At 69.0% G+C, this 21618-nt stretch overlaps 5 protein-coding genes across 7 annotated transcripts; 3 read left to right on the top strand and 2 right to left on the bottom strand.

Annotated features, from left to right (window-relative positions):
* The first annotated feature begins 4157 nt into the window (after nt 1–4157).
* Nucleotides 4158–6651, top strand: EFNA1 (ephrin A1). Its single transcript, XM_054806572.1, has 5 exons — nt 4158–4294; nt 4942–5237; nt 5322–5387; nt 5637–5687; nt 5887–6651. The coding sequence occupies exons 1-5, from the start codon at nt 4200–4202 to the stop codon at nt 6000–6002; spliced, it is 624 nt and encodes a 207-aa protein (XP_054662547.1). The 5' UTR covers nt 4158–4199; the 3' UTR covers nt 6003–6651.
* A 150-nt stretch (nt 6652–6801) lies between these two features.
* On the top strand, nt 6802–9514 carry SLC50A1 (solute carrier family 50 member 1). 2 transcript variants are annotated; one of them, XM_054806570.1, is made up of 6 exons: nt 7003–7332; nt 7732–7809; nt 7934–8057; nt 8135–8296; nt 8378–8497; nt 8940–9514. In XM_054806570.1, the coding sequence occupies exons 1-6, from the start codon at nt 7271–7273 to the stop codon at nt 9039–9041; spliced, it is 648 nt and encodes a 215-aa protein (XP_054662545.1). In that variant the 5' UTR covers nt 7003–7270; the 3' UTR covers nt 9042–9514. The 2 variants fall into 2 exon arrangements, with proteins under 2 accessions (XP_054662546.1, XP_054662545.1); XM_054806571.1 differs by lacking the exon at nt 8135–8296 and having other exon boundaries at nt 6802–7332.
* Nucleotides 9515–9970: 456 nt separating this feature from the next.
* DPM3 (dolichyl-phosphate mannosyltransferase subunit 3, regulatory) lies at nt 9971–12594 on the bottom strand. The gene is made up of 2 exons (XM_054806569.1): nt 12528–12594; nt 9971–12302 (listed from the first exon to the last, which is right to left on the bottom strand). The coding sequence occupies exon 2, from the start codon at nt 12294–12296 to the stop codon at nt 12018–12020; it is 279 nt and encodes a 92-aa protein (XP_054662544.1). The 5' UTR covers nt 12297–12302; nt 12528–12594; the 3' UTR covers nt 9971–12017.
* An 817-nt stretch (nt 12595–13411) lies between these two features.
* On the bottom strand, nt 13412–15408 carry KRTCAP2 (keratinocyte associated protein 2). 2 transcript variants are annotated; one of them, XM_054806660.1, is made up of 5 exons: nt 14766–15408; nt 14384–14538; nt 14248–14311; nt 13850–13916; nt 13412–13605 (listed from the first exon to the last, which is right to left on the bottom strand). In XM_054806660.1, exons 1-5 carry the CDS (start codon nt 15406–15408, stop codon nt 13485–13487), a joined length of 1050 nt encoding a protein of 349 aa, XP_054662635.1. In that variant the 3' UTR covers nt 13412–13484. The 2 variants fall into 2 exon arrangements, with proteins under 2 accessions (XP_054662635.1, XP_054662636.1); XM_054806661.1 differs by having other exon boundaries at nt 14384–14573; nt 14766–14899.
* TRIM46 (tripartite motif containing 46) lies at nt 15297–20706 on the top strand. Its single transcript, XM_054806659.1, has 10 exons — nt 15297–15430; nt 16301–16556; nt 16669–17012; nt 17133–17276; nt 17423–17518; nt 17639–17892; nt 17999–18120; nt 19203–19502; nt 19591–19888; nt 20009–20706. The coding sequence occupies exons 1-10, from the start codon at nt 15368–15370 to the stop codon at nt 20382–20384; spliced, it is 2253 nt and encodes a 750-aa protein (XP_054662634.1). The 5' UTR covers nt 15297–15367; the 3' UTR covers nt 20385–20706.
* The last annotated feature ends 912 nt before the right edge of the window (nt 20707–21618 follow it).

Here is a 21618-nt window from a genome sequence, read left to right as displayed (position 1 = left end):
GAGGGCAGCGAGGTGCCGACCTTCACTGTGCCACCCGCCTCGCCGGGCACAACAGCTCCGGTCACGGGCTCGGCACCTCTGGCAGCGAGGGCACCCCGGGGTGCTCCCCCCTGCCTCCCGCTGCCTCTGCTCCCCATCGACCCCCCCCCAGGCGTGGGGCAGGGACCCGGTGCTGCCCGCAGGAAGACAGCAGGGACAGCAGCAGTGCCCGCAGGTAAGACAGGGCCCTTGGCACCCATCCCTGGGGTGCTGCAGCGGGCGCAGGGGAGCCCTCCTCACTGTCCTCACCAGCTGCACGGGGCGAGCGGCCCTGGGTTGGCACCCCAGTGTGCCTGGGAGCCCCGTGGGAATCCCCACTTCGCCCCCCCCGCCGTGTGTCTGGCTCTGCCGGGCATGCCAGCTCCTGCTTCGGGGGGATCTGACACACGCCTGTCTGCACGGAGGCTCCCACGGGGTGGGGGGACGCCCTTGGCTCCCCCCTGGTGCCTCCGGCAAGCAAAGGGATGTGTCGGGAAGAGGTTATGCCCGGGGATGGGGTCATATCTAAGGGGGGTGTCGCTGGGCCTATGGAGGAATGGGGCACACCCCACTGGGCCCCCCAGGGAGGGGGGCAGCCATTCCCCCACGGCAGCGTGGGACCGGAGGGGCTGCAGCTCCTCTCCCGATGGGGACCGACGTGCCGTGGATGTGGCCTCGGTTGGGGGGTCCCCACAGCCATCGCGCTGAGGCGGCCGCTCTCCCCTCACCCCAGCAGGCGCTGCTGGGCGGCGGCTCGGCGTCCCGCCGGCCTGGGCTTGTCCGGGTGCAGGAAGAGCCGAGGAACCCGTCAGACAGGTCCCTCCGAGCGCTCCCGGCAGGCGCCGGGCTCCCCGCATCGCCCCCCTCGTGCTCCCGCAGGCCCGGCCCACTGTGGGGATGGGGACCCTGCCACGGACCCCCTTCCCAGGGACTTGGGGTGCCGCCCCTGGGCTGGATGGGCCCGGCGTGGCCGCGGTCCAGCTGGGGCGGCATCACCCAGTGCTGCCGAGGGCCGAATCCCCCCGGACGCTGGCTGTGGGGACCGGGCACGGCCCCCGTCCCGCTGCAGGGCCGCACTGGTGGCACGTGCCAGGGTGGGCTGGGGAGGCCGACGCGGCTCTGTTGGCCTGTGTGCTGGGGGGGGGGGGAGCAGGGCACCGAGTCGGCTGCCCCGGCACAGCGTGGCATGGCGAGCTCTGCTTGCACAATCCCTCCTGCCGCTTGCCTCGGCCTTGGCATCGCTCCCTGGCGTGTGCATGGCCAGTGCAGTGGGGCCCAGCCACCCAGCCCTGCTGGCAGGGCACAGCGTGGCACGCCGGGGGCGGCCTGGACCAGCTGGGAGACTCCTGGGGTGCTGGTACGGGGCATCCCCGAGCCCTGCTGCCCCAAGGCAGGGGGGGGACCCTTGTTGGGACCCCAGTACTGAGGCTCAGGTGCTCCCCGGTGCTGGGGGGGGGGTTCACAGCCCCAGCAGCAGGTCTGGCTCTGGGCACAGGGTGTGCGCCTGGACCGGCTGTGCGGCACGAGGCTTTGCATCACCCCATGGCAGCATCTGTCCTCCCCGGGCAGGGCTGGGTACATCCCGCTCTCCGGCCAAACGCGTAAGGGCCTGGCGTGGCCAGCCAGCCTCGGGGATGCGGCTCAGCCCCTGCCACGCGCAGCCTGGCATCGGGCCGTGCCTACCTGCTGGGCTGCACGCAGCCAGTGCGGCACGTCACCGTGGCCTTTGCTCCCAGCCGCGGACTGGACGGCTCTTCTTCCTCCCCCAGCCTCGTGGCTGGTGACGTCAGCCCAGGCAGGGGATGGGGCACACCTGGGTGTCCCGAGCCGTGAAACCATAAATAGTTTGTCACAAGCTCCGTGGCCTCTGGCCGGCCCCACCTGCCCCATGCCGCTCTGCCGCGAGTGTTTACAGCGCGAAAAGGCTTCACCTTTGTCCTGCAAACTGCAGCCGGCGCGGCAAGAGCCCTGTCTGTGCGGGCACCGACCCCATCCCATGGTCACCCAGGGCAGTCCCCAGCCTCACACACACCAGACAGTATGGCCGTGACCGCACGCACATGCGTACCACCGCTGGCACCCCCGGTGCCACTGCAGGTAGGCGCCCACCCTGCGTGGGGCTCTGCCCATCCTGCACCAGGTGCTGCCCACCCTGACGGTCACCTCATCCCCGCCGCGGTTCGTCTTACACTGTTGGGCCCAGGTGATCCAGCACAGGGTGGTACTGGGGCACCCTCCAGCCCTGGCTTGTCCCTCGGGCTGTGCCCAGCAGGGGACACGTGCTTGTCCTTCCTCCCCTGGTCCAGCCACCGATGCCGTGGGCCAGGCACAGCAGTGACGCTGGGACCCGGCCAGGTCCCAGTGGCCTTGGTCCCCAGCCCTGTCCCTGTGTGCTGGTGGCCCTGCCCTGGGGCAGGGGACCATGGTGCAGGGCATGGGGGAGCCCCTCAGCTGACGGTGCTGGGTACCACATCCCAGTCCCACGGAAAGGGTCCAGCGTGGTGCTCCAGGAGTTTCGTCACCTCCCAGGGCTTGCACCAGCCCTGCGGGGGTTGGACAGCCTCGGGCGCTGGGCTTTGCCAGGGTCCGCACAGCCCCCCCATCACTGCTCCCTGCCTCAGTTTCCCCAAGCACCCGGCAAAGGTGCAGCCTGCCTCTGGCGTGGTGGGGGCAGTACGGGGGCGATGGCAGGACCCCGGGGAGGGAAGCAGCTGCGGTGCTGACCAGCTCCCACCACTGTCCGCTGTGCCCTCAGCTTGTGTGTGCCACACTCCGGATCTCTGATCCCAGCGGGCTGCGGCCCCAGGAGGGTTCCCGGGAGGTGGCTCCTCTGTACAAGCCCCAGCAGTGCCAGATTCCCGGGAGCAGGAGGCCTCGCACAGTCATTATGGTGCAGGGGATGATGTCAGGCCTGGCCGCAACGAGGGAGGATGAAAGGGCAGAAGCGTGTCCCCCTCCCACAGGAGCCGAGGGTGGGGAGAGAGGCCGGGATGTGGGGAGGACACGAGGGATGTGGGTGGAACACAGGGCACCCAGCCCCACAACCCCGGCCCCATGGGAGCCCTCAGTTTGCCAGAGCCGACAGCCGCTCTCCGGTTACAGCCGCGGTGCCGGCGCCTGCCCAAGCCCCTCCAGCATGCCAGGGGAGTGCTCCGCACACGGCTGCAGCGGCGGGCATGCAACATTACCCACAATCAATGGATCATTATGTAATAAACAAGAGGAAAGTTGTTTTGCAAATGCGGCTGAGTTATCACTTCACAACACGGCGGTGAAGCATCTCTCTGCCGGGCTTAACAAGGATGGATCGGTGTCGGGGGCAGATGGGAGCAGATAGCGAGCCGCCGTGCTCCCCACCAGGCAGCCAGCAATGTGCCCGCTGCGCCCGCAGCCCCCCGCCCTGCACTGGGGGGGTCACGGGGGGAATTTCACAATATTGAGCAAACGGAGTCAGGGACGGCTGGGCGGGGGACACATGCTAGAGCAAAGCCCTGGGAGAGCAGAGGCAGCTGATAAAGGGGGGGGGGCTGCCCCTGCCACCCCCAGCCCTTCGGGTCCCCAGCACCCTCGCAGCAGCCACTGCGGCTCCCCAAGCCCCGCTTGCCCAGGAGCTCCTGATGTCCCCCAGCATCTCAGACGAGGGGGTTCCCATGGTGACGGCTGAAAGGGGGACAGGCCTGCAGGGTCCCCCCCTCAGCTGTACCCCACGGCCGGCCACTGCCCGCTGGCGAGGGGGGGGACAGTCACGGCTCTGACCCTTTGCCCCAGCCCCCCGGGGTTCATGCTGCCTCCCGCGGGGAACAGCCGGGCCTCACCCCGTCACCCCGGTGCCGCAGCCGGGGGTCACCCCATGCCCACGAACACGCGAGACAACGAGTGGCGGTGCCGCCGGGCACTACCCACCCCCAGCCACCTTCCCCCCCCCCCCGCCCCCCGCATCCCGCCCCCCCCAGCCCCCCCGGTGTGGGGGGGGGGCCGGGGGGGGGGTCCCTGCCCGGTTGCGGTGGAGCGTGGGGGGAGCGTGGGGCCGGCGCCCCGCCGCGCTGCCGGTGTTGTTGTTGTTGTGTCTCGGCCCCGGTGCGCGGGGCGGGGCGCAGGGGGCGGGCGGGGCGGCGGCGGGGCCGTACTTAAAGCGGGGGCCGGGCGCGGTGCCCGCCCGGCCGAGCGGCCCCGCGGAGCGCATGGAGCGGTGCTGGGTGCCCCTGGCCCTGCTGGGGCTGTGCTGGGCGGCGGCGGCCGAGCGCCACACCGTCTTCTGGAACAGCTCCAACCCCCGGTGAGTGCCCCCCCTCTGCAGGCCCTGTCCCCCAGGTGTGGGGCACCCCCCGCACCCCCCCAGATTGTAGGGCTGGTTCCCCCCCTCCCCCCGGCCCTAGGGGACCGGGTCCCGCAGGCTTTTGTGACCGGGGCCTGTCCCCAGTGGGTGGTTGTGCCCTTCTGGGGTGAGGGGACCCCGCAGAGGCCCCTGGCCAGCTGCCAGTCCCTTCTGTCCCCCCCCCGGGTGAGGTGTGGGGAGCAGCAGGCGCTGGAGCCGGGCCGGCTGCCCCACGGGCGAGAGCTGCCGCCGCCTCCTGGCTCCGGGAGCTTTGGGACGGGCAGGGTGCGTGTCCCGGCGGGCCCCCTCCCCGCTCCCTGGCTGCAGGGGAACGTGGGGAAAAGGGGGTGCGCTCGCCCTCTGGGGGGGGGGGGGGCTGGTCTTGGGGGGGGGCTCCTCCCCGAGCCAGCCTGGGCACGGTGGGACGCTGCACAGGGTAAGGGTGCACTGAAGGCTGCCCTGTCTCAGGCTCCGAGGAGCTGCTGTAGGCAGCAGGCTGCTCTCCCTTGGCCTCGCTAATCAGCGTGAGGGATTTGGGGGTGCAGGGGAAAGGGAGCACCCCCGTGCCTCTCCCTGCTGGTGCTGACCCCCCCCACTCCTGCTGCAAGGTTCCTGTGGAACAACTACACGGTGGAGGTGCGCCTCAACGACTACCTGGACATTATCTGTCCGCACTACGAAGACGAGAGCGTGGACCCCCATGCCATGGAGTGCTACACCCTCTACTTGGTGGAGTCCGAGGAGTACGAGGCCTGCAAGCCCCACTCCAAGAAGCAGATCCGCTGGGAGTGCAACAAGCCCAACGCCCTGCACGGCCCAGAGAAGTTCTCGGAGAAGTTCCAGCGCTTTACCCCCTTCACGCTAGGCAAGGAGTTCAAGGAGGGGCACAGCTACTACTACATCTGTGAGTGTCTGGGGGGGCTGCTGCGGGGCTGAGGACCCTGCTAGGCTTCCTCCCCTGCCCCCTAACCCGCATCCTCCCTTGCAGCCAAGCCCATTCACCACCGCGGGGAAGCGTGCCTGAAGCTGAAGGTGACAGTGGCTGGGAAAGGCAGTGAGTATCGCCCAGGCCCTCAATGCTACCCAGCCCCCCCCTTCCTGCTCACAGCCTTGGTCCCCGGCTCGGCCTTTCCTGAGCTGAGTCACAGCCAGGCCGTGGCCCCCCGCCAGCGCTGGGGTGTGGGAGCATGCGTCTCGGCCAGGAAGGTGCCGGCGGCTACGAGGGAATGGCCCCCGGTGAAACATGGCTGCTGGGGCTCGGGGAGCTGCTCTTCACCTGCCTGACCCTGCGTTTGCTTTGCAGCTCAGGTGCTGCCTGTCCCTGCCTCTACCCAGAAGGGGAGGATCCAGGCAGGTAGGTTGGTGGCTGCAGGTGGGCAGATGGGTCTGGGTGGCCGTGGGGCTGGCAGAAGTTGGGCTGAGGCCAGTGTTCTCCTGGTGGGGGGGGGAAATTGGGCAGCAGGGAGGGCGGCAGCTCTGCATGGGCTGATGCGGTGCTGGCTTGGGGCATGGCACCTCCCTCAGGGACGCTCACAGCTCCTCTCTCCCTGCAGACGATGCAGCAGCTCACGTGCTGAGGAGCGTGGGGCAGAACTCAGCGATGCGGGGCAGCAGCCCCTTCACCTTCATCAGCCTCCTCCTGCCCCTCTTGGTGCCGCAGGGGCTGTGAGCCGCCCCGCCGTGCCCTGACAGACCAAGGCTGCGGCTGCTGGGGACAGAGCCGGGATGTTCAGACCCCGTGGTCCTCACATGCACCCTGGGCGACCTGCCCTGCGCACATCTGGGCAAGGAAAGGATTTGTCAGTATTACAGGGCTGGAGGGCCCGAAGCTTAGCTGAGCAGCCAAAGCCCTCGGGCTGCCACAGCTCCCCTGGCCCTTGTGGGCAGGATGCTCTTGGCAGCTGGAGACTGAGCATGAGCCTGGGGCTGGAGGGGCTGCGTGCCCCCGGACTGGAGGGGCATGGGGGCTGGCACCCCTGCCCCAGGAGCTGAGCTTGCCTGTGAACAGCCCTTGGGTCTCTGCTGGGGGCTCAGGCTGTGTCGTGTCCTGCAGGCGGGGACGCAGTGCTGGCCCTGTGGCTGGCCAGGTGCTGCCTGCAGAGCGGGGCTGTAGGAGCCCCCCCCCCCCTTAATCCCCCCCCATGCACACAGGGACAGTGAGAGCTGCCCCCACCCTGCACCTTCCCCTCCCCTCTGCCGGGTGTCAGAGGGGACCCCCCCCAGCGGCACCCTGTGTGGGTGCTTTGCCTGCCCCAATTTGTACAGCTTTCTAACATGGGAGTTTTTATATGATTGTCTTGAATAAATAACTAAGACCATGCTGAGCACCAGTGGCTGGGGGGGGGGGGGGGGGGGGGCGATGACAAGGGGCCTGTGCCATGGGGCTGGGCTTTCCTGGCTGTGCCTGGCCTTGGAAGGAGGAATGGCCCATGTGGGGCATTTGTGCTGGTTAATTAATTAATTGGCTGGTGTTTGCACAGGGCTTTGAAGTGGAAAAGTGCCACAGCAGGGCTGGCTGGGCTATCACTTGTTCTTATCTGGTGACAGAAAGGCCTCCCAGGGGCTGGGGGGTGCCCCCCCCCTTCCGGGATGAGCTTCCAGGCCTGGGGCAGCGGCTGCTGGGGGGGGGGGGGGGCTGGCCGGGCCCCAGGACCCCCCTGAGGCGCTGGGTGCGTGGGGACGTGGCGCTGGGAAGGGAGACGTGGGGTCCCGGGGGTGCGGGGCTCTGCGTGTGCCGTGCCCCCCGCCGTGGGGGCGGCCCCTGCCCATCGCGGTGGTGTCGGGGCTGCTCGGCCCGACGCGGTGGGGCACCCCAGGGGCTGTCTGCCCGGTGCCTGGCCCTCCCCGCCCGGTGTCGCGGCCGGTCCCTCCCCGGTAGTGCGTCCCGCCCCGCCCCGGGCAGCACCGCCCCCGCTGCCGCCGGTGCCGCGGCCCGGCATGGCCCCGCTGCTCGGCGCCGTCTGCCTGGCCTGCACCCTCGCCATGTTCGGCACCGGCCTGTGAGCGCCCGGGCGGCGGCGGGGGAGAGGAGGGGAGGTTTGGGGGTGCAATGGGGAGGGCAGCGGGGCAGTTCGGGGGGGTGCGGTGGGAGAGGAATTGAGGGGTGCAGTGTGGCAGGCACTGGGGGGGGGCTGGGGCTGGGGGGGGTGACAAAGGTGAAGGCAAAGGATGGTGGGGAACGAGGGGGTCTGGGGGTGCGGGGGGGGGGCACCGAGGGCGTAGGGGCTGGAGGAGGGGTGGTCACAAGTGCGGTGGGGGGGCTGGGAGTATTTCAGGGTGCGTGGTTTTGGGGGGGTTCATGCTGACTGCAAAGATTGTAGCCCCCCCAGCATGGCACACTCCCCCCCACCCCCATGGTGCCGGGCACCCAGCGGGCCACTCCCCTCCACTCTCCCCAGGTCCGACCTGCGCCAGATGTTGGCAACCAAGAGCGTGGAGAACATCCAGTTCCTGCCCTTCCTCACCACCAATGCCAAGTACAGCGGGGTCGAGCCCGGGGGGGGGGGTGTCCCACGCAACTGGGGAGGTGTAACATGGCAGTGGGGGAGGGCAGAAGCCCCCAGACCGCAGCATCGAGCGCCTGTGCTGTTTGCCCTGCAGCAATCTGAGCTGGCTGGGCTATGGCTGCTTGAAGCCAGACTGGACACTGATCACCGTCAACACCATCGGGGCGGCCCTGCAGACCCTCTACATCCTGGCATATCTCTACTACAGCCCTGCAAAGGTGGGGTCGGCCTGGCTGGGTTGATGGGGTGAACGGGCGGGACCCTCGCCCTGACTGTCCCCTCCTCTCTGCCTCAGTGCCCTGCGCTGCTGCAGACCCTGCTGCTCCTGGCCGTGCTGACTGCTGGCTATGGCTATTTCACCCTCCTGACTGCCGATGCGCAGATGCGTTTGGCATCCCTGGGGCTCTTCTGCAGTGTCTTCACCATCAGCATGTACTTGTCACCGCTGGCTGACCTGGTGTGTGGGGCTGGGGGGGGGGGGGCCATGCTGGTACTGGGGCTGCCCAGCCTGGGACGAGCCTGACATTTGTTTCTGCAGGCCAAGATTGTCCGGAGCAAGTCGACACGCTGCCTGTCCTTCCCTCTGACTGTCACCACCTTCCTGGCCTCCACCAGCTGGACGCTCTATGGCCTGCAGCTCAACGACCTCTACATCATGGTGGGTTGGGGCAGCAGGTGGCCGAGGGCTGCTCTCCTATCCCATTCTATTCCATGCCATCTCATCCCGTTCCATCCCATTCCAAGCCATCCCATTCCGTGCCATCCCACACCATGCCATCCCATCGTGTTCCATTCCATGCCATCCCATGCCATCCTGTTCCATCCTGTTCCATCCCATCCTGTTCCGTCCCGTGCCATCCCTTCCCGTTCCCCCCCACTGCGTTCAGCTGAGCGGTTGGCACCAGACCGGCCCCCGTCCGGCGTCGTCTGTGTCACACAGCAGAGCTCGTGACTAGGCTCAGCGAGATGAGTATTGATTCTAATTAATTAGATGGTATAAGGCCAATAAATCTCCCCCGGCAACGCGGGGCTGGTGGAGCGGCAGTGGGGGAGGGCAGCGAGCTGGGTAGATCTGCTCCCCACTCCATGTCCTCCCGCAGGTCCCGAACGTGCCGGGGATCGTTACCAGCGTCGTGCGGTTCTGGCTCTTCAGGCGGTACCCGCCGGGCCAGGACAAGGCCTACAGACTCCTGCACACCTGAGGTGGCCCCCCCAAGGAAGGACCTCATGTCCTCGCAGATCGATGAAGGAGCCCCCAGTGCCCGTTTCCCCCCCCCCCCCCGCCAGTTTGCTCCAGCGCAGACTGGCCCCGGCCACTGAGCCCCGGGTGCCACCACGGTGCTGCTGTCCCCCTCAGCCTATGGCCACCCGCTCCTGGCAAGACCGGGGCGCCAGGAGGGCATCTCCTGCCTCTGCTGCCGTGGTTCGCCCTCACCGGCGTCCCTCCAGCCCCTGGTCCTTTGGTGATGGGTGGGTTGGTCTCAGCGATGCCTTTGGGCTGGCAGGAGCCCGCTGCCCCAGTCCAGTCCCGTGGCTGTCCCTGGGGACCCCTGGACAGTCTTCCATGCCCACAGCTCTGCCACAGCGCCGGGCTGGGGCTGCCAGGCAGCCCTGCGTCTCTTTTGTATGAATTTAAGTGCCTTTTAATAAATCAGAGACTCTTCCCAGCTCCTGATTGTTGTCCCGCTCTCTCCTGGTGTGCTGGGTGCAGACCGGTGTCCCTGCAGATGGTGGGGGCTCATCCTGGCACCCCATGGGCTCCAGCAAACCCTCCTCCGGCAGCACCCACCTTCCAGCAGCGAGGAAGCGCCAGCCCCAGGAAGGGAGCAGGTATGGGGCTGGGATGGGGCAGGGAGGGGACCCGAGGACAGCAGCGCTGCTGGGGAAGGCTGCTCTGACTGCGCTGAGCAGCAGCACGGTGACACCGGTCGCAACAGGGAAAGAAAAGTCCGTTCTGCAGCTTTGATGTGGAACTTGCTACCGGCCGCAATGCCAGCAAACTTATCATCGATTAAAATCCTCGCTAAAACCACAACAACTGAGTGTGCACAAATCAGGTGGCCGTTGGCATCGACCCAAACTCAATTAACAAATTAACAATGAACTGGAATGAAGCTATCGGGCAAGTGCATCAGCGGAGGGGACAGGAGCGTGTTTGGGTGACCAAATTACACAACAGAAACCGGAGCCTTGTGAAATGCGGCGTGTTCCCTCTTGCGGGGGCGGGAGACCCCCCCCCCCCAGGACAAGGAGCCCCATCGTTCCCTGCAGCTCCATCGGCACGGGCACATCCTCCATCCCGGATGACGCAAGCCGGATTAAGGAAGCGGTGACGACTTTGGCAGAGCCCGTGCTACGGCTCAGACGCTCGTTTACACCTTGCGACGTGGCCTGGGAAAAATCAATACAGAGGTGAGCGGCAGGAACAGGGCCGAGATGAGAGTGGTGGCTGGAGGGGAAGACGAGCTCCCGCTGTGCTGCGGCACACAACTCCAGCCGGCATGGCTGCCGGGCTTGCCCGGCGTGCTCCATCTTGCTGCTGCGGAGCTGGGGCTCCCCTCGCCCGCACTGGCTGCACTTGCAGGTGTCTCTGCCCCAGGGACTCGCCCTGGGGCCACGCTCGCTCCCCCAGCCGCAGCAGCCCTGTTTCCCAGCGGGGAGGAGCCCCTGCTCCCCACCCCAGCACCGAGGTGCAGCTCCCAGCCCTGGTGAAGGACCAACCGCCTTGGGAGAGGGCAGCTTTCCCCACTGACACACCAGGCAGAACCTTGGCTGCTGACTGGTTGCTCCGGCTGGTGTGTGCTGCGAGTGGCTCGCAGGAGCGGCCACGACACAGCCCCACGTGCGAGGCCGGAGGCAAGCGGAGCATCTCCCGGGGACACAAACGCCTGCAGCGGGCATGTGTCCGTACAGGGAGAAGCTGCCATCGTGCTGCTGCCTGCTGAGCTGCTGGAGGGCTGGGAGTAGCCCCTGGATGGCCATGAGTAGCCTGCAGAGGGCCACAAGTAGCCCAGGGAGGGCTGCTGTCCTTGCCCTGCACCAAGGCTGCGGTCCCTGCCCCAGAAAGGCACCGCTTCGCCAAATCTGGGGTGGTGCCATCCCACAAACAGCCGCACACAGGCAAGACCACAGGAGCTGCCCACCCTGCTCTGAGCTGCCATTGTTGCTCAGGAAACAGCTAATTAGTCGCTCCTGCTAATTAGCCCGAGTCCTCCCTCATGATACCAACTGCTCCTTTTTGCAGAAGGATGCGCAGCCGATAATTAAAAACAAGAAAGTCCTTTGGCTGGTATGCGAAGAAGCTGGGGAGGCTGCCAGGAAGGCAGGCCCCGGCATGCGTCACCACCAGCCGCACAGCTCTTCCAGCTGGGCCGGCAGCGCCGGGTCCCAGGCAGCCCCGGACAGAGGGGCACCCCCGGACAGAGGCCAGCCAGAGCCCCCCCCCCCACCTGCCGCAGGGACACCTCCGCTGCAGGGTGCCCACCCCCCTTCCCCAGAAGCCCGGCGCGGTGCTCCGGCACGTCTGCCTGCCGCTGCCCGCGAAGGTTGCGGCAGATGAGCGGCAGCCGCTGCACTCGCAGGAGCAGGGAGCAGCCCCCCAGCACGGGCTGAGCCGCCCCGGCAGGCCGGGGGAGACCACAGGCTCTGGGCACTCTGCATTTTAAAGGCTGTGCCGCCTGCTCCACCCAGCCAGCCTCTCTTCTCCTTCTCCTGGAAACCAGCCAGCGATGCCGGGATGAGTCTTCTCCAGCTCCCACCTGACGGTGTGAACCACATCTGAAGGGCAGCCGGGAACGCCGCAGGCCTGTGGGGCGAGGCCTGATCCTGTCCTCGCCACCTTGCATCCCTGCCTCGAGAGCCAAGCTCTAAGAAGCTCAGAGAGGGAGAGGACGGGCTGGGACCGGCCGGGCTCCCTGAAGCCTCTGCAGGGTGGTGGAAGCGCTGAGTGGGACCCCGGGCCTGCGTGCAGACCCCTCCTCCCTGAACGCCAGCCTCACACGAGGGAGAGACGAGCGATTTCCCACCAGCGCGGCTCTGAGCAGCGCCCCAGGGTTCTTGGCTGCCTGTAGCCCCCAACCAAGGCAGCACCGCCCAGAGGTGAGCCGCAGCCGGAGGCCCCCCGGCCCCCCGCGAGCACCGTACGCCACAGGCAGCCGCCGTCCTCAGCTTTATTGGGGTCAGAAGCGCAGCCCTCGTCGGCGCAGGTCCGCCCGCGCCGCGCTGATGTGCTCCTGCAGCTCGGCAGCCGCCTCCTCGCAGTCATTGAAGGTGGCCAGGCGGTAGCCCACGGTGGCCAGGGAGTAGCAGCCGAAGGCCACCAGCAGGTAGACGGGCAGGGGCAGCAGGGCCTGTCGGTACGGGGCCGGTAGCCGCAGCCCCGGCGGCGCCAGCGCCAGCGCGGCCCAGGCCGAGCCCAGCAAGGCGAGTCCACACAGCCACTGCCCCAGCTTGGTCATGGCGGCCTGCGGAGAGAGGGGCCGTGACAGACGGACCGACCCGCGCCCCGCACCGGCTCCCCCCCCCGCCCCAACCGGGCCGGGCCCGGTCCCCTCCGAGCACCGCCGGCCCCCTCCGGGGCCTCCCGAACCCCTCTGGGCCTTCGCCAACCGGCCCCGAACCCCTCCGAGTGGGCCGAAGCCCCGGCCCTGGCCCCGCCCCCGGCTGCCGGTACCGGCCCCCGCCCCCACCTGGATCGGTCCCGGGCCCCGCGCCCGCGCTCTCCCCGTCGCGGCGATGACGTCACGACAGCGCGGGGGCCGCTGGGAGCTGTAGTGCGGAGCCGCGTCGCACGGCGCATGCGCGGCGGGAGGCTGCGGGGCGCCCCCTGCGGGCCGGGCGGACCCCACCCCCGGGTGAGCTCCGGTGCCGCAGGAAGCGCCGGACCGGGGCGGCCGCAGGAAGCACCTGGTTTCCTCCGCGTCCGGCCGCGGCGGGGGCTCGGCGTGGGAGCAGGCCTGTCCTGCCTTCCCACGGCTCGCGGGGCCCGGGCCCTTCTCAAGGCAGCCATCCCCCCCGCCCCCCTCCCCGGGGCAGCCCCCGGTGCCCCGCGGCTCTCTGCACGACCCGGGGAGGGCACGGACGGGTCTGCCTTCCCCTGCCAAGCGCCGGCAGCCTTGGCCGTGCCAGCGCAGGGGCTCGGCCCTAGCTGGGGACAGAGCTTCACCCTGCGCGGCTCCCCCTCCCCCACCGGAGCCCCGAGCCACCGGGACCCCCGCAGCCCCCCGCCCCCCTCCGGCCGGCCAAGCCCCTCAGGCACCGGAGCCTGCTGCGACCCGCCCAGCTCCGCTGGGATTTTCCTCTCTTGCAGGTCCAGGCAGACGAGAGAGACGCTGTCAGCACATTTTCCCTGCGAAGCAGCGGGGGGGGGGTTGTCGGCAGCTGCCTTCCCGCCCCGGCCACGCTCTGCCAGGCTGCACCGAGCCCTCCCAGGCACCAGTCAGGTGGAGAACCCCCTCAGGCTCCGCCACAGCCTGGACGAGTGAGCAGGACCACTCTCAGACGCGCTGGCACATGGCACAGCGAGGAAACCACAGCGGGAGAACCAAACCCAAGGCAGATGGGGACCAGAAGCTACAAAGAAATGGCTTTATTGGGCAACAGAGAGCCCCAGTCCGGCCTGGCAAGGAAGGGGCTGTGCCAGGACATCAATTCCTCTTCCTGCCTTTGCCGACAGCCTTGGCGGGAACAGCGACGGGCGCTGCAGACTGATAGAGGGTGGAGGAGATCTTGTTGATGTAGTAGAGGCCGACCATGGAGAAGATGAGGCTGCGAGGAAAGAAGAGGCTGCTCAGCTGCTGGCAGGCAGGACCACACCAGGGCTGAACCGATACCTTCCCCTTCGCTCCTGCTGTGCTGCGGTGCCCAACACTGGCCACCCTGGGGGTCTCTGGCCAGCCTCGGCTGTGCCCAGTGCCCCGTTCCCCTCCCAACGGCAAGCATGAGCCATCAGGGTCCCCGGCAGCAGCCACAGCGGCTGCTCCCCACCCTTTGGGGCAGGCTCTGGACTTACCAGGTGGTCACACAGACTCGGTGAATGAGGCCAGAGGCAAAGAGAGCCAGCAAGAGGCAGGTAAGGACTGCAGGAAAAAAAAAAAAAAAAAAAAAGGAGAGATATAAGATGCAGCCATGCTGCCTCGACACGTCAGCCTCAGAGCAGCAGGGGCCAGGGCTGCAGTGATGCAGCAGGACAAACCTACCCACAGCATGGGAAAAGCCCAGGAGGAACTACCAGGGTGGGCCCTTCCCCCGGGGCAGGGCTGGGACCCTTCGGTCCCACAGACAGAGCACACACAGGGCAGGGTCACACCGTGGGCCCTTTGCAAGCCCAGCCCTGCCACGGGCCGGTACACCCGACGCCTTCAGACGACAGCACGCTCCCCCTCTTTCCCGCCCCGTCACAGCACTTACTCTCAGGGAATATCTTGGCCTGGAAGCCCTTGCCGAAGATGAGGTTCTCCAAGTTGTTGAAGGCCTGACCAGAGGGTTAAGGGACAGAACGGGGTGCCGCACCCCCAGACCCGCTCCCCGTGGCCCCAAAGGATACGGTGAGGGAGCAGACGAAGAGCGCGGAGCCCAGCAGCCCGCCCTGGATGGTCAGCCACTCGGTGGAGGCCAGCTGCCGGCTGTACATCTGCATCCCGGCGAAGAGCAGCAGCGAGAGCAGCGAGGAGAGCGCCAGGGAGGTGCCCGTGCCTACGGCTGGGGCCGCGGGGCCGCCTCAGCAGGGACCGGCGCTACCGCCGCCACAGCAACAGGGACCGTGGGGCCGAGGCCGCCCCCCGGGCCCAGGCCTTCCCGCAGGCCCCGGCGGCTCCCCCATGCCCCCGGACCGCCCCCCCTCCGGGCCCACCTCGGCCGCTTCTCCCCCCCCACCCCGGGCCCAGCTCGCCCCGCAGCCCCCTTGGCCCCGTCCCGTCCCCCGTTACCCATCGTGCCCCACGGCGTCGCCCCCGGTCCCGTCCCAGGCCGGTCCCGGTGCCGCCGCTCTGCGCAGGCGCACTGCGGTCGCGCCGGGAGGGACACGGCATCAGGCGCGGAGGGGAGGCAGCGCGCATGCGCGGGTGGCCCCGCCCCGCGGGCGCAGCGCTCCGGTGGGCTCGGGGGCCCCCTGGCGGCCGGGCGCGGCGCTGCAGGCCCCGCCGGCTCGCGCGCCCCTCGGCGGCGGGGAGAGGGGGGGCGGCGGGGAGGGGTCGGCGGGCGGCCCCGGGGCAGGGGCGCGGGAGCCCCAGCAGCCTCGGTACCGGCCCCGGCGCCCCGCTCAACCCGCCCGGGGTCCACCCCAGGCGCCGCTCCCCGACCCGCGCTGCCGTCCGCACGGGCTCGGCGGGGGATGCCCGGGGGCGCGGCGGGAGCATCCCGGTGCCGCCGCCCCCCCGCCGCCGTCGGGGCGGGTCCCGCCGAGCATGCGCGCCGCCGCCCCCCGCCCTCCCCCCGGCTCCGTCGCTCCCTGCAACAGACCGGGGCGTCCGCGGCCGCCGCTTCTGCCGCCGCCGCCGCGGGGACCGGCGCCGGGAGCGGGCGCGGAGCCATGGCCGAAGGCGAGGACCTGCAGACCTTCACTTCCATCATGGACGCGCTCGTCCGCATCAGCGTGAGCGGCGGCGGCGGCGACGGTGGGGGGGAGGGAAGCACCGCGGGGCGGCCGGGCCGGGCTCTCCCGGGACCGGCGTCGCCATGGCAACGCGGCGGGGCCCGATGGCGGGGGCGGGCGGGACGGCGGGGGTGCCCTTGAGGGCCGGGCAGGCCGCGGCGAGGCCTCGGACCCGCGCCCCGACCCACCGGGTCTGGGGCCGCCGGGCGGCGATCCCCGGGAAGGCCGGCACCGGGCCCCATCCATACCCCCCCCGCACCGGGCCGCCGCCGGGAGCACCGGTAATACCGAGAGCTGCCTGCACACCGGAGGGTGGGGGGCCCGGTCCCCATCCTGGCCCCGATCCTGGTGCCCATCCTGGTCCTGGCCCTGATACTGGTCCTGGCTCTGGTCCCCTGCTGCAGGCCCCAGTCCCCATCGCAGCCCCGGTGCCAGTGCTGGTCCTGATCCTGGCCATGGCTCTGGTGCTGGTCCTGATCCTGATCCTGGCCGTGGCTCTGGTGCTGGTCCTGATCCTGGTCCTGGTCCTGATCCTGGCCATGGCTCTGGTGCTGGTCCTGATCCTGATCCTGGCCATGGCTCTGGTGCTGGTCCTGATCCTGGCCGTGCCTCTGGTGCTGGTCCCAATGCTGGTCCTGATCCTGGCCGTGGCCCTGGTGCTGGTCCCAGGCCTGATCACAGACTTGGTGTTGGTCCTGGCTCTGGTCCCAGTGCTGATCCTGGCCCCAGTCCCCATCCTGGTCACAGCCGCCTCCCCATCCTGGTGCTGGTCCCAGTGCTGGTCCTCATCCTGGCCCCACTGCTGGTCCCAGCCCTGATCTCAGCCCCGGTCCCATCTGCAGCGGGTGACGCTCCCCCCTCTCTCCCCAGACCAGCATGAAGAACATGGAGCGGGAGCTGGTCTGCCCGGTGTGCAAGGAGATGTACAAGCAGCCGCTGGCCCTGCCCTGTGCGCACAACGTCTGCCACGTCTGCGCCAGCGAGGTGCTGCTGCAGCATGGCTACCTCTGCTGTGACCCCACCTCTGAGCCCTCCTCGCCCGCCGCCACCCCCGCCACCCGCAGCCCCCGCCTGGGACGCCGCACCGTCCCCAAGCCCGACCGCCTCGACCGCCTCCTGAAGTCAGGTGGGACGGCTGGAGGGGACGGGGACAGACCTGGTGGGCTCCCCCACGGGAGGGCTGAGCGGCTCTGGGGCACCGAGCCCCGCCTGATGCCTTCCCCGCCTCCCTCCCATAGGCTTCGGCACCTACCCGGGGCGCAAGCGTGGCACCGTGCACCCCCAGACCGTCAGCTTCCCCTGCCCGGCCTGCCAGCGGGACGTGGACCTGGGCGAGCGGGGCTTGGGCAGCCTCTTCCGCAACCTGACACTGGAGCGGGTGGTGGAGCGCTACCGCCAGACCATCAACATCAGCGCCGCCATCATGTGCCAGTTCTGCAAGCCCCCGCAGCTGGAGGCCACCAAGGGCTGCACCGAGTGCAAGTCCAGCTTCTGCAACGAGTGCTTCAAGCTCTACCACCCGTGGGGCACCCAGAAAGCCCAGCACGAGCCCACACCTCCCACCCTCACGTTCCGCCCCAAGGTACGGTCTCCCCATCGGGGTCTTCCTTCACCACGCAGGATTTTGTGGGTGCTGGGGGGGGACAGCCCAGAGAAGGGGGTGGGTGCGGAACCCCACTGAGCCTCCCCTGTGCCCACACAGGGGCTGATGTGCCCAGAGCACAAGGAGGAGGTGACTCACTACTGCAAGACCTGCCAGCGGCTGGTGTGCCAGCTCTGCCGCGTGCGACGCACTCACACCAGCCACAAGATCACGCCGGTGCTCAGCGCCTACCAGGCCCTCAGGGTAAGGGCCACCGGTGCCACGCTCGGGGCAGGGATGGGGCTCGGTGGGGAGGAATCGGGGGCACCGGCAGAGCCCCGGCACAGATGGGGTGTGCAGGTTGGGGGCGCGGGGGTTGCCGGCACCTCGCCTCACCTCCTTCCCTGCAGGAGAAGCTGACGAAGAGCCTCGCCTACATCCTGAGCAGCCAGGACACGGTGCAGACCCAGATTGCCGAGCTGGAGGAGACGGTGAAGCACACGGAGGTGAGGGCGGAAGGCGCCTGCCTGTCCCCAAGCTGTCCCTGGGCGGGAGGGTGGCACTGCCAGGCGGGTCCCCTCTCTGTCCCAGGGCGTGTGGCACGCTGACCCTGCTGTGCTCGGCAGGTGAATGGCTCGCAGGCCAAGGAGGAGGTGTCGCAGCTGATCCAGGGGCTGTGCGCCATGCTGGAGGAGAAGCGGGCGACCCTGCTGCAGACAATTGAGGAGTGCCAGCAGGAGCGGCTGGCCAGCCTGCACTGCCAGATCCAGGAGCACCAGGCCATGCTGGAGAACTCGGGCATGGTGGGCTATGCCCAGGAGGTGCTAAAGGAGACCGACCACCCCTGCTTCGTCCAGGCCGCCAAGCAGCTGCACAACAGGTACCGGGCCGCAGGGACCCTCGCAGGCATGGGGCTGCCGGCGGGGGTCAGGGCCCGAGGCGGCGGCCGCGTGTCACCCTGACGTCCCTGCTCTCCCGTGCTGCAGGATCCTCAGGGCCACTGACTCGCTGCAGAGCTTCCGTCCTGCGGCCACGGCCTCCTTCAGCCACTTCCAGCTGGACGTCAGCAGGGAGCTGAAGCTGCTCACCGACCTGGCCTTCATCCGAGGTAAAGGCAGCAGGACCCGGGCACCGGCTGTGCCCCGTGTGGAGGTGCAGCCCCTGCGGGCAGAGTGGCTCCCTGCCCGCCTCGAAGCCAGAGCTCAGCCACGGCCACGGAGGGCTGCGCTCGGGCGGGCGTTCGCGGATCTGCCGGTTCCCCCTCCCCGTCAGGGACGGCCCCCGCCCCAGCAGCCCCCAAAGTGATCCCTGCCCCTGCCCTGCCCTGCACCAGGGCGGCTGGGCCAAGGGGCAGGACAGGCAGGGCCACGGTGCCAGGTAAGGGCAGCAGGAGCACTGGAGGGTGAGTACGGAGCGGAGGCTGCCCCGCTGCCAGGGCAGGTGCTTCCCCGCAGGGCAGGAGCCGCGTGGCCCTGCCGGACCCGCTGGCAACACTTTTCAGACCTGCTTCTACCTCTCTTTGTTTATAGGCTGCGGCCGCTGCTGAGTCGTCACCGAAGTAACTGAGGCAAGTCACATCCCTGCCCCAGAGCCGGCCCCGCTCTCTCTGTCCCATCCCTCCATCCCCACTCCCGCCCCATCCCCGCTTCGCCGCCATCCTCCATCCCCATCCTGCCCGCAGGCGGTGGCTCTGCCCCCCCTCCATCTGCTGCCGCTCCTCCTGCCCTCCGTCCCCCTCCTCGCCCCATTTCCGTCCCCCTCCTCGCCCCATTTCCGTCCCCCTCCTCGCCCCACTTCCACCCGCCATCCCCTCATCTCTCTACGCCCCCTTCCCACCCTGCTCCTGCTGCACTGCTGGCATCTTCACACCACCCCGCCATCCCCATCTCCTCCCCTCCTCCTCTCCTGCTGCCTCCATCCTCTCTCTTTCTCTCTCTCTCTCTCCTCCCTCCCCGACTTGCACTCAGCCTGTCTGGTCCCTGGAGCCCCACAGCAGCGAGCTCCTCTGTCTCCCCGACTCTCGCTCTCCTCTGGTGCCTACACACGGTCTCTGCAGTCAGATCCCCCTAGAGTCCTGCTGGTTGTGCGTCCGTGCGTCCGTCCGGAATGCCCCCTCCCTGCGTCTGGCCGCCTCCCCGCCTGCCGGGGGGGGGGATGCTGCCTGATGCCCGCCGCTGCCTCTCCCCGCAGCGCCCGAGGCCCCCGTCATCGACACACAGCGCACCTACGCCTACGACCAGATCTTCCTGTGCTGGCGGCTGCCGCAGCACTCGCCGCCCGCCTGGCACTACACCGTGGAGTACCGCAAGACGGACACCAAGGCCAAGGGGCTGAAGCTGTGGCAGCGGCGGGAGGAGGTGCGCGGCACCAGCGCCCTCGTGGAGTATCTGGACACCGACAGCATCTACGTGCTCCGGGTGAAGGGCTGCAACAAGGCGGGCTTTGGGGAGTACAGCGAGGACATCTACCTGCACACGCCGCCCGCCCCAGGTGAGGGGTGCCGGGGGCTTGGAGCACCCATCCAGAGCACCCTGCCGGCCGCTCGCACCGCCCTTCTCACCCACCCTCCTCTTTGCAGTCCTCAACTTCTTCCTGGACAACCGCTGGGGCTTCAACCGGGACCGGCTGGCCATCAGCAAGGACCAGCGAGCCGTGCGCAGCGTCCCTGGCATTCCCATGCTCTTTGCCGCCGAGCGCCTCATGACCAGCTGCCACCTCTCCATCGACCTGGTCATCGGCGACGTGGCCATCACGCAGGGCAAGAGCTACTGGGCCTGCTGCGTGGACCCCAGCTCCTACCTGGTGAAGGTGGGCGTTGGGCTGGAGAGCAAGCTGCAGGAGTGGTTCCAGGTGCCGCAGGACGTGGTGAGCCCCAGGTGAGTGGGGCTGGGGGCTCGGTGGGTGCAGGGGGGAGTCCTCTGCCTGTTCCTGCCTCCCTGCTGGGCACCGGCTCTGAGGCGCGGAGGGGAGCCCCCAGCCTGTCCCTCTCCCTGCAGGTATGACCCCGACAGCGGCCACGACAGCGGGGCAGAGGACACGACGGTGGAGGCGCCCCCGCCCTACGCCTTCCTCACCATCGGCATGGGCAAGATCTTGCTCTCGCACGGGTCGGCGCTCACCTCTCGTGACCCCAACGGCTGTACCGTGCCCTTGCCCCCGCGCATCGGCATCTGCCTGGACTACGAGCAGGGCAAGGTGAGCTTCTACGACGCAGTCTCCTTCCGTGAGCTCTGGGAGTGCGGTGTGGACTGCTCGGGGCCCGTCTGCCCTGCCTTCTGCTTCATCGGAGGGGGTGCCCTGCATCTCCAGGAGCTGGTGGCCAACAAACAGGAGCGTAAAGTGACCATCGGGGGCTTCGCCAAGCTGGACTGAGCCGTGCTGTGCTCCCCGCATGCGTGCCGTCTGTGCCCCCCCGATCGCCCAGCGGCCCCCAGGGCCGGGGGAGCACACGAGCGAGCAGGGAGCAGAGCACAGCAAGGGCAGCCCCGGCCCTACTGCTGGCTGGGAGCAGGCCAGGCATTTGTTTTGTGGGATGGGGGGGGATGGGGACAGCTCTGTCGTCCCCTCCTCTCCCCCTCCGCCTGCCCCTTTCCCCAGCTTGGCTGGAGGCTGCGGGCAGAGCTGGGCAGAGGGTGCGCCAGGTCCTGGCAGAGGCTCAGCCCTAGAGATGGACCGGGGAAGGGAGTGCGAGCGGGACGCGGGGCTGTGTGGGGAGGGGGGCGGCAGGTGATGGTGGGGGTGACGGTGTGGGGGGGAGAGGCTGGGTGCTGGCTGGGGTGGGGGAGGCAGCCGGGCTTGGGGAGAGAGGGCGGGGGGAGGCTGGGCTGGAACGAGGTGTGAAGATTTTTTTTAAAAATGGCTCATTTTCAATGCGGCTCGTCCGGCTGTAGTGCTGCAGCTGGGCACAGCCACCGCAGCTGGGCACAGCCGCCACCAGGTCCCTCCCTGGGGCCGCAGAGCGCGCTGGCTGCTCTGCCCCGTCCCCTGGGGAGTCGTACGCTCAGCCAGCCCTGCCTGTGCCCCTGCCTGCACAGGGCACCGTCCCACTTGCTGCCTGCGCGTGCTCCGGCAGGACACAGCTGGCGCCCGTGACAGCATTTGGTGCCAAAACGCATGCAGCCAGGGTGGGCTGGGGCCGCGGGGTTGGGATCTGACCCGGCCGGGAGCCGTGCGGGGCCGCTATCCACTGCCGGGGCCTGTGCCGGCGTTCCCGTGCCGGGATCCATCCGAGCTGCTGTAGTTTCTCCTGGGTTCTGTTACAATTGCTGTATTTTCATGGTTTCCTACAATAAACTGCAATGCCAGACTCCCCCGGAGCCATCCCGCAGCGGAGGGCAGCTGCCCCGCAGGGAGCGGCGGCATCGGGGGCTGTGGGGTGCTGGGTGCTCCCCGGGGTGCAGCGCCCGTTGGCAGGGCCATGGGGCTGGGCTGTCCTTCGTGCTGTGGCCAGCAGGGGCCAATCCTGCCCAGGGAAGGGCCCAGGGCAGAGCTGACGTGTCCGGTCCCTGCCCGCGCTCTGCCCGGCCACGTGGCTGCTGCTGCCCCATCCACGGGTGCGGGGGCTCTTGGACCGGCTGCCAGCGGGGACCATCTCCCTGCTGGGCCT

Source organism: Grus americana, chromosome 29, assembly GCF_028858705.1.
Source record: "Grus americana isolate bGruAme1 chromosome 29, bGruAme1.mat, whole genome shotgun sequence".
NCBI lineage: Eukaryota > Metazoa > Chordata > Aves > Gruiformes > Gruidae > Grus > Grus americana.
Note: the sequence above shows the minus strand (reverse complement) of the source record. Positions and strands in the feature narration are given on the sequence as shown.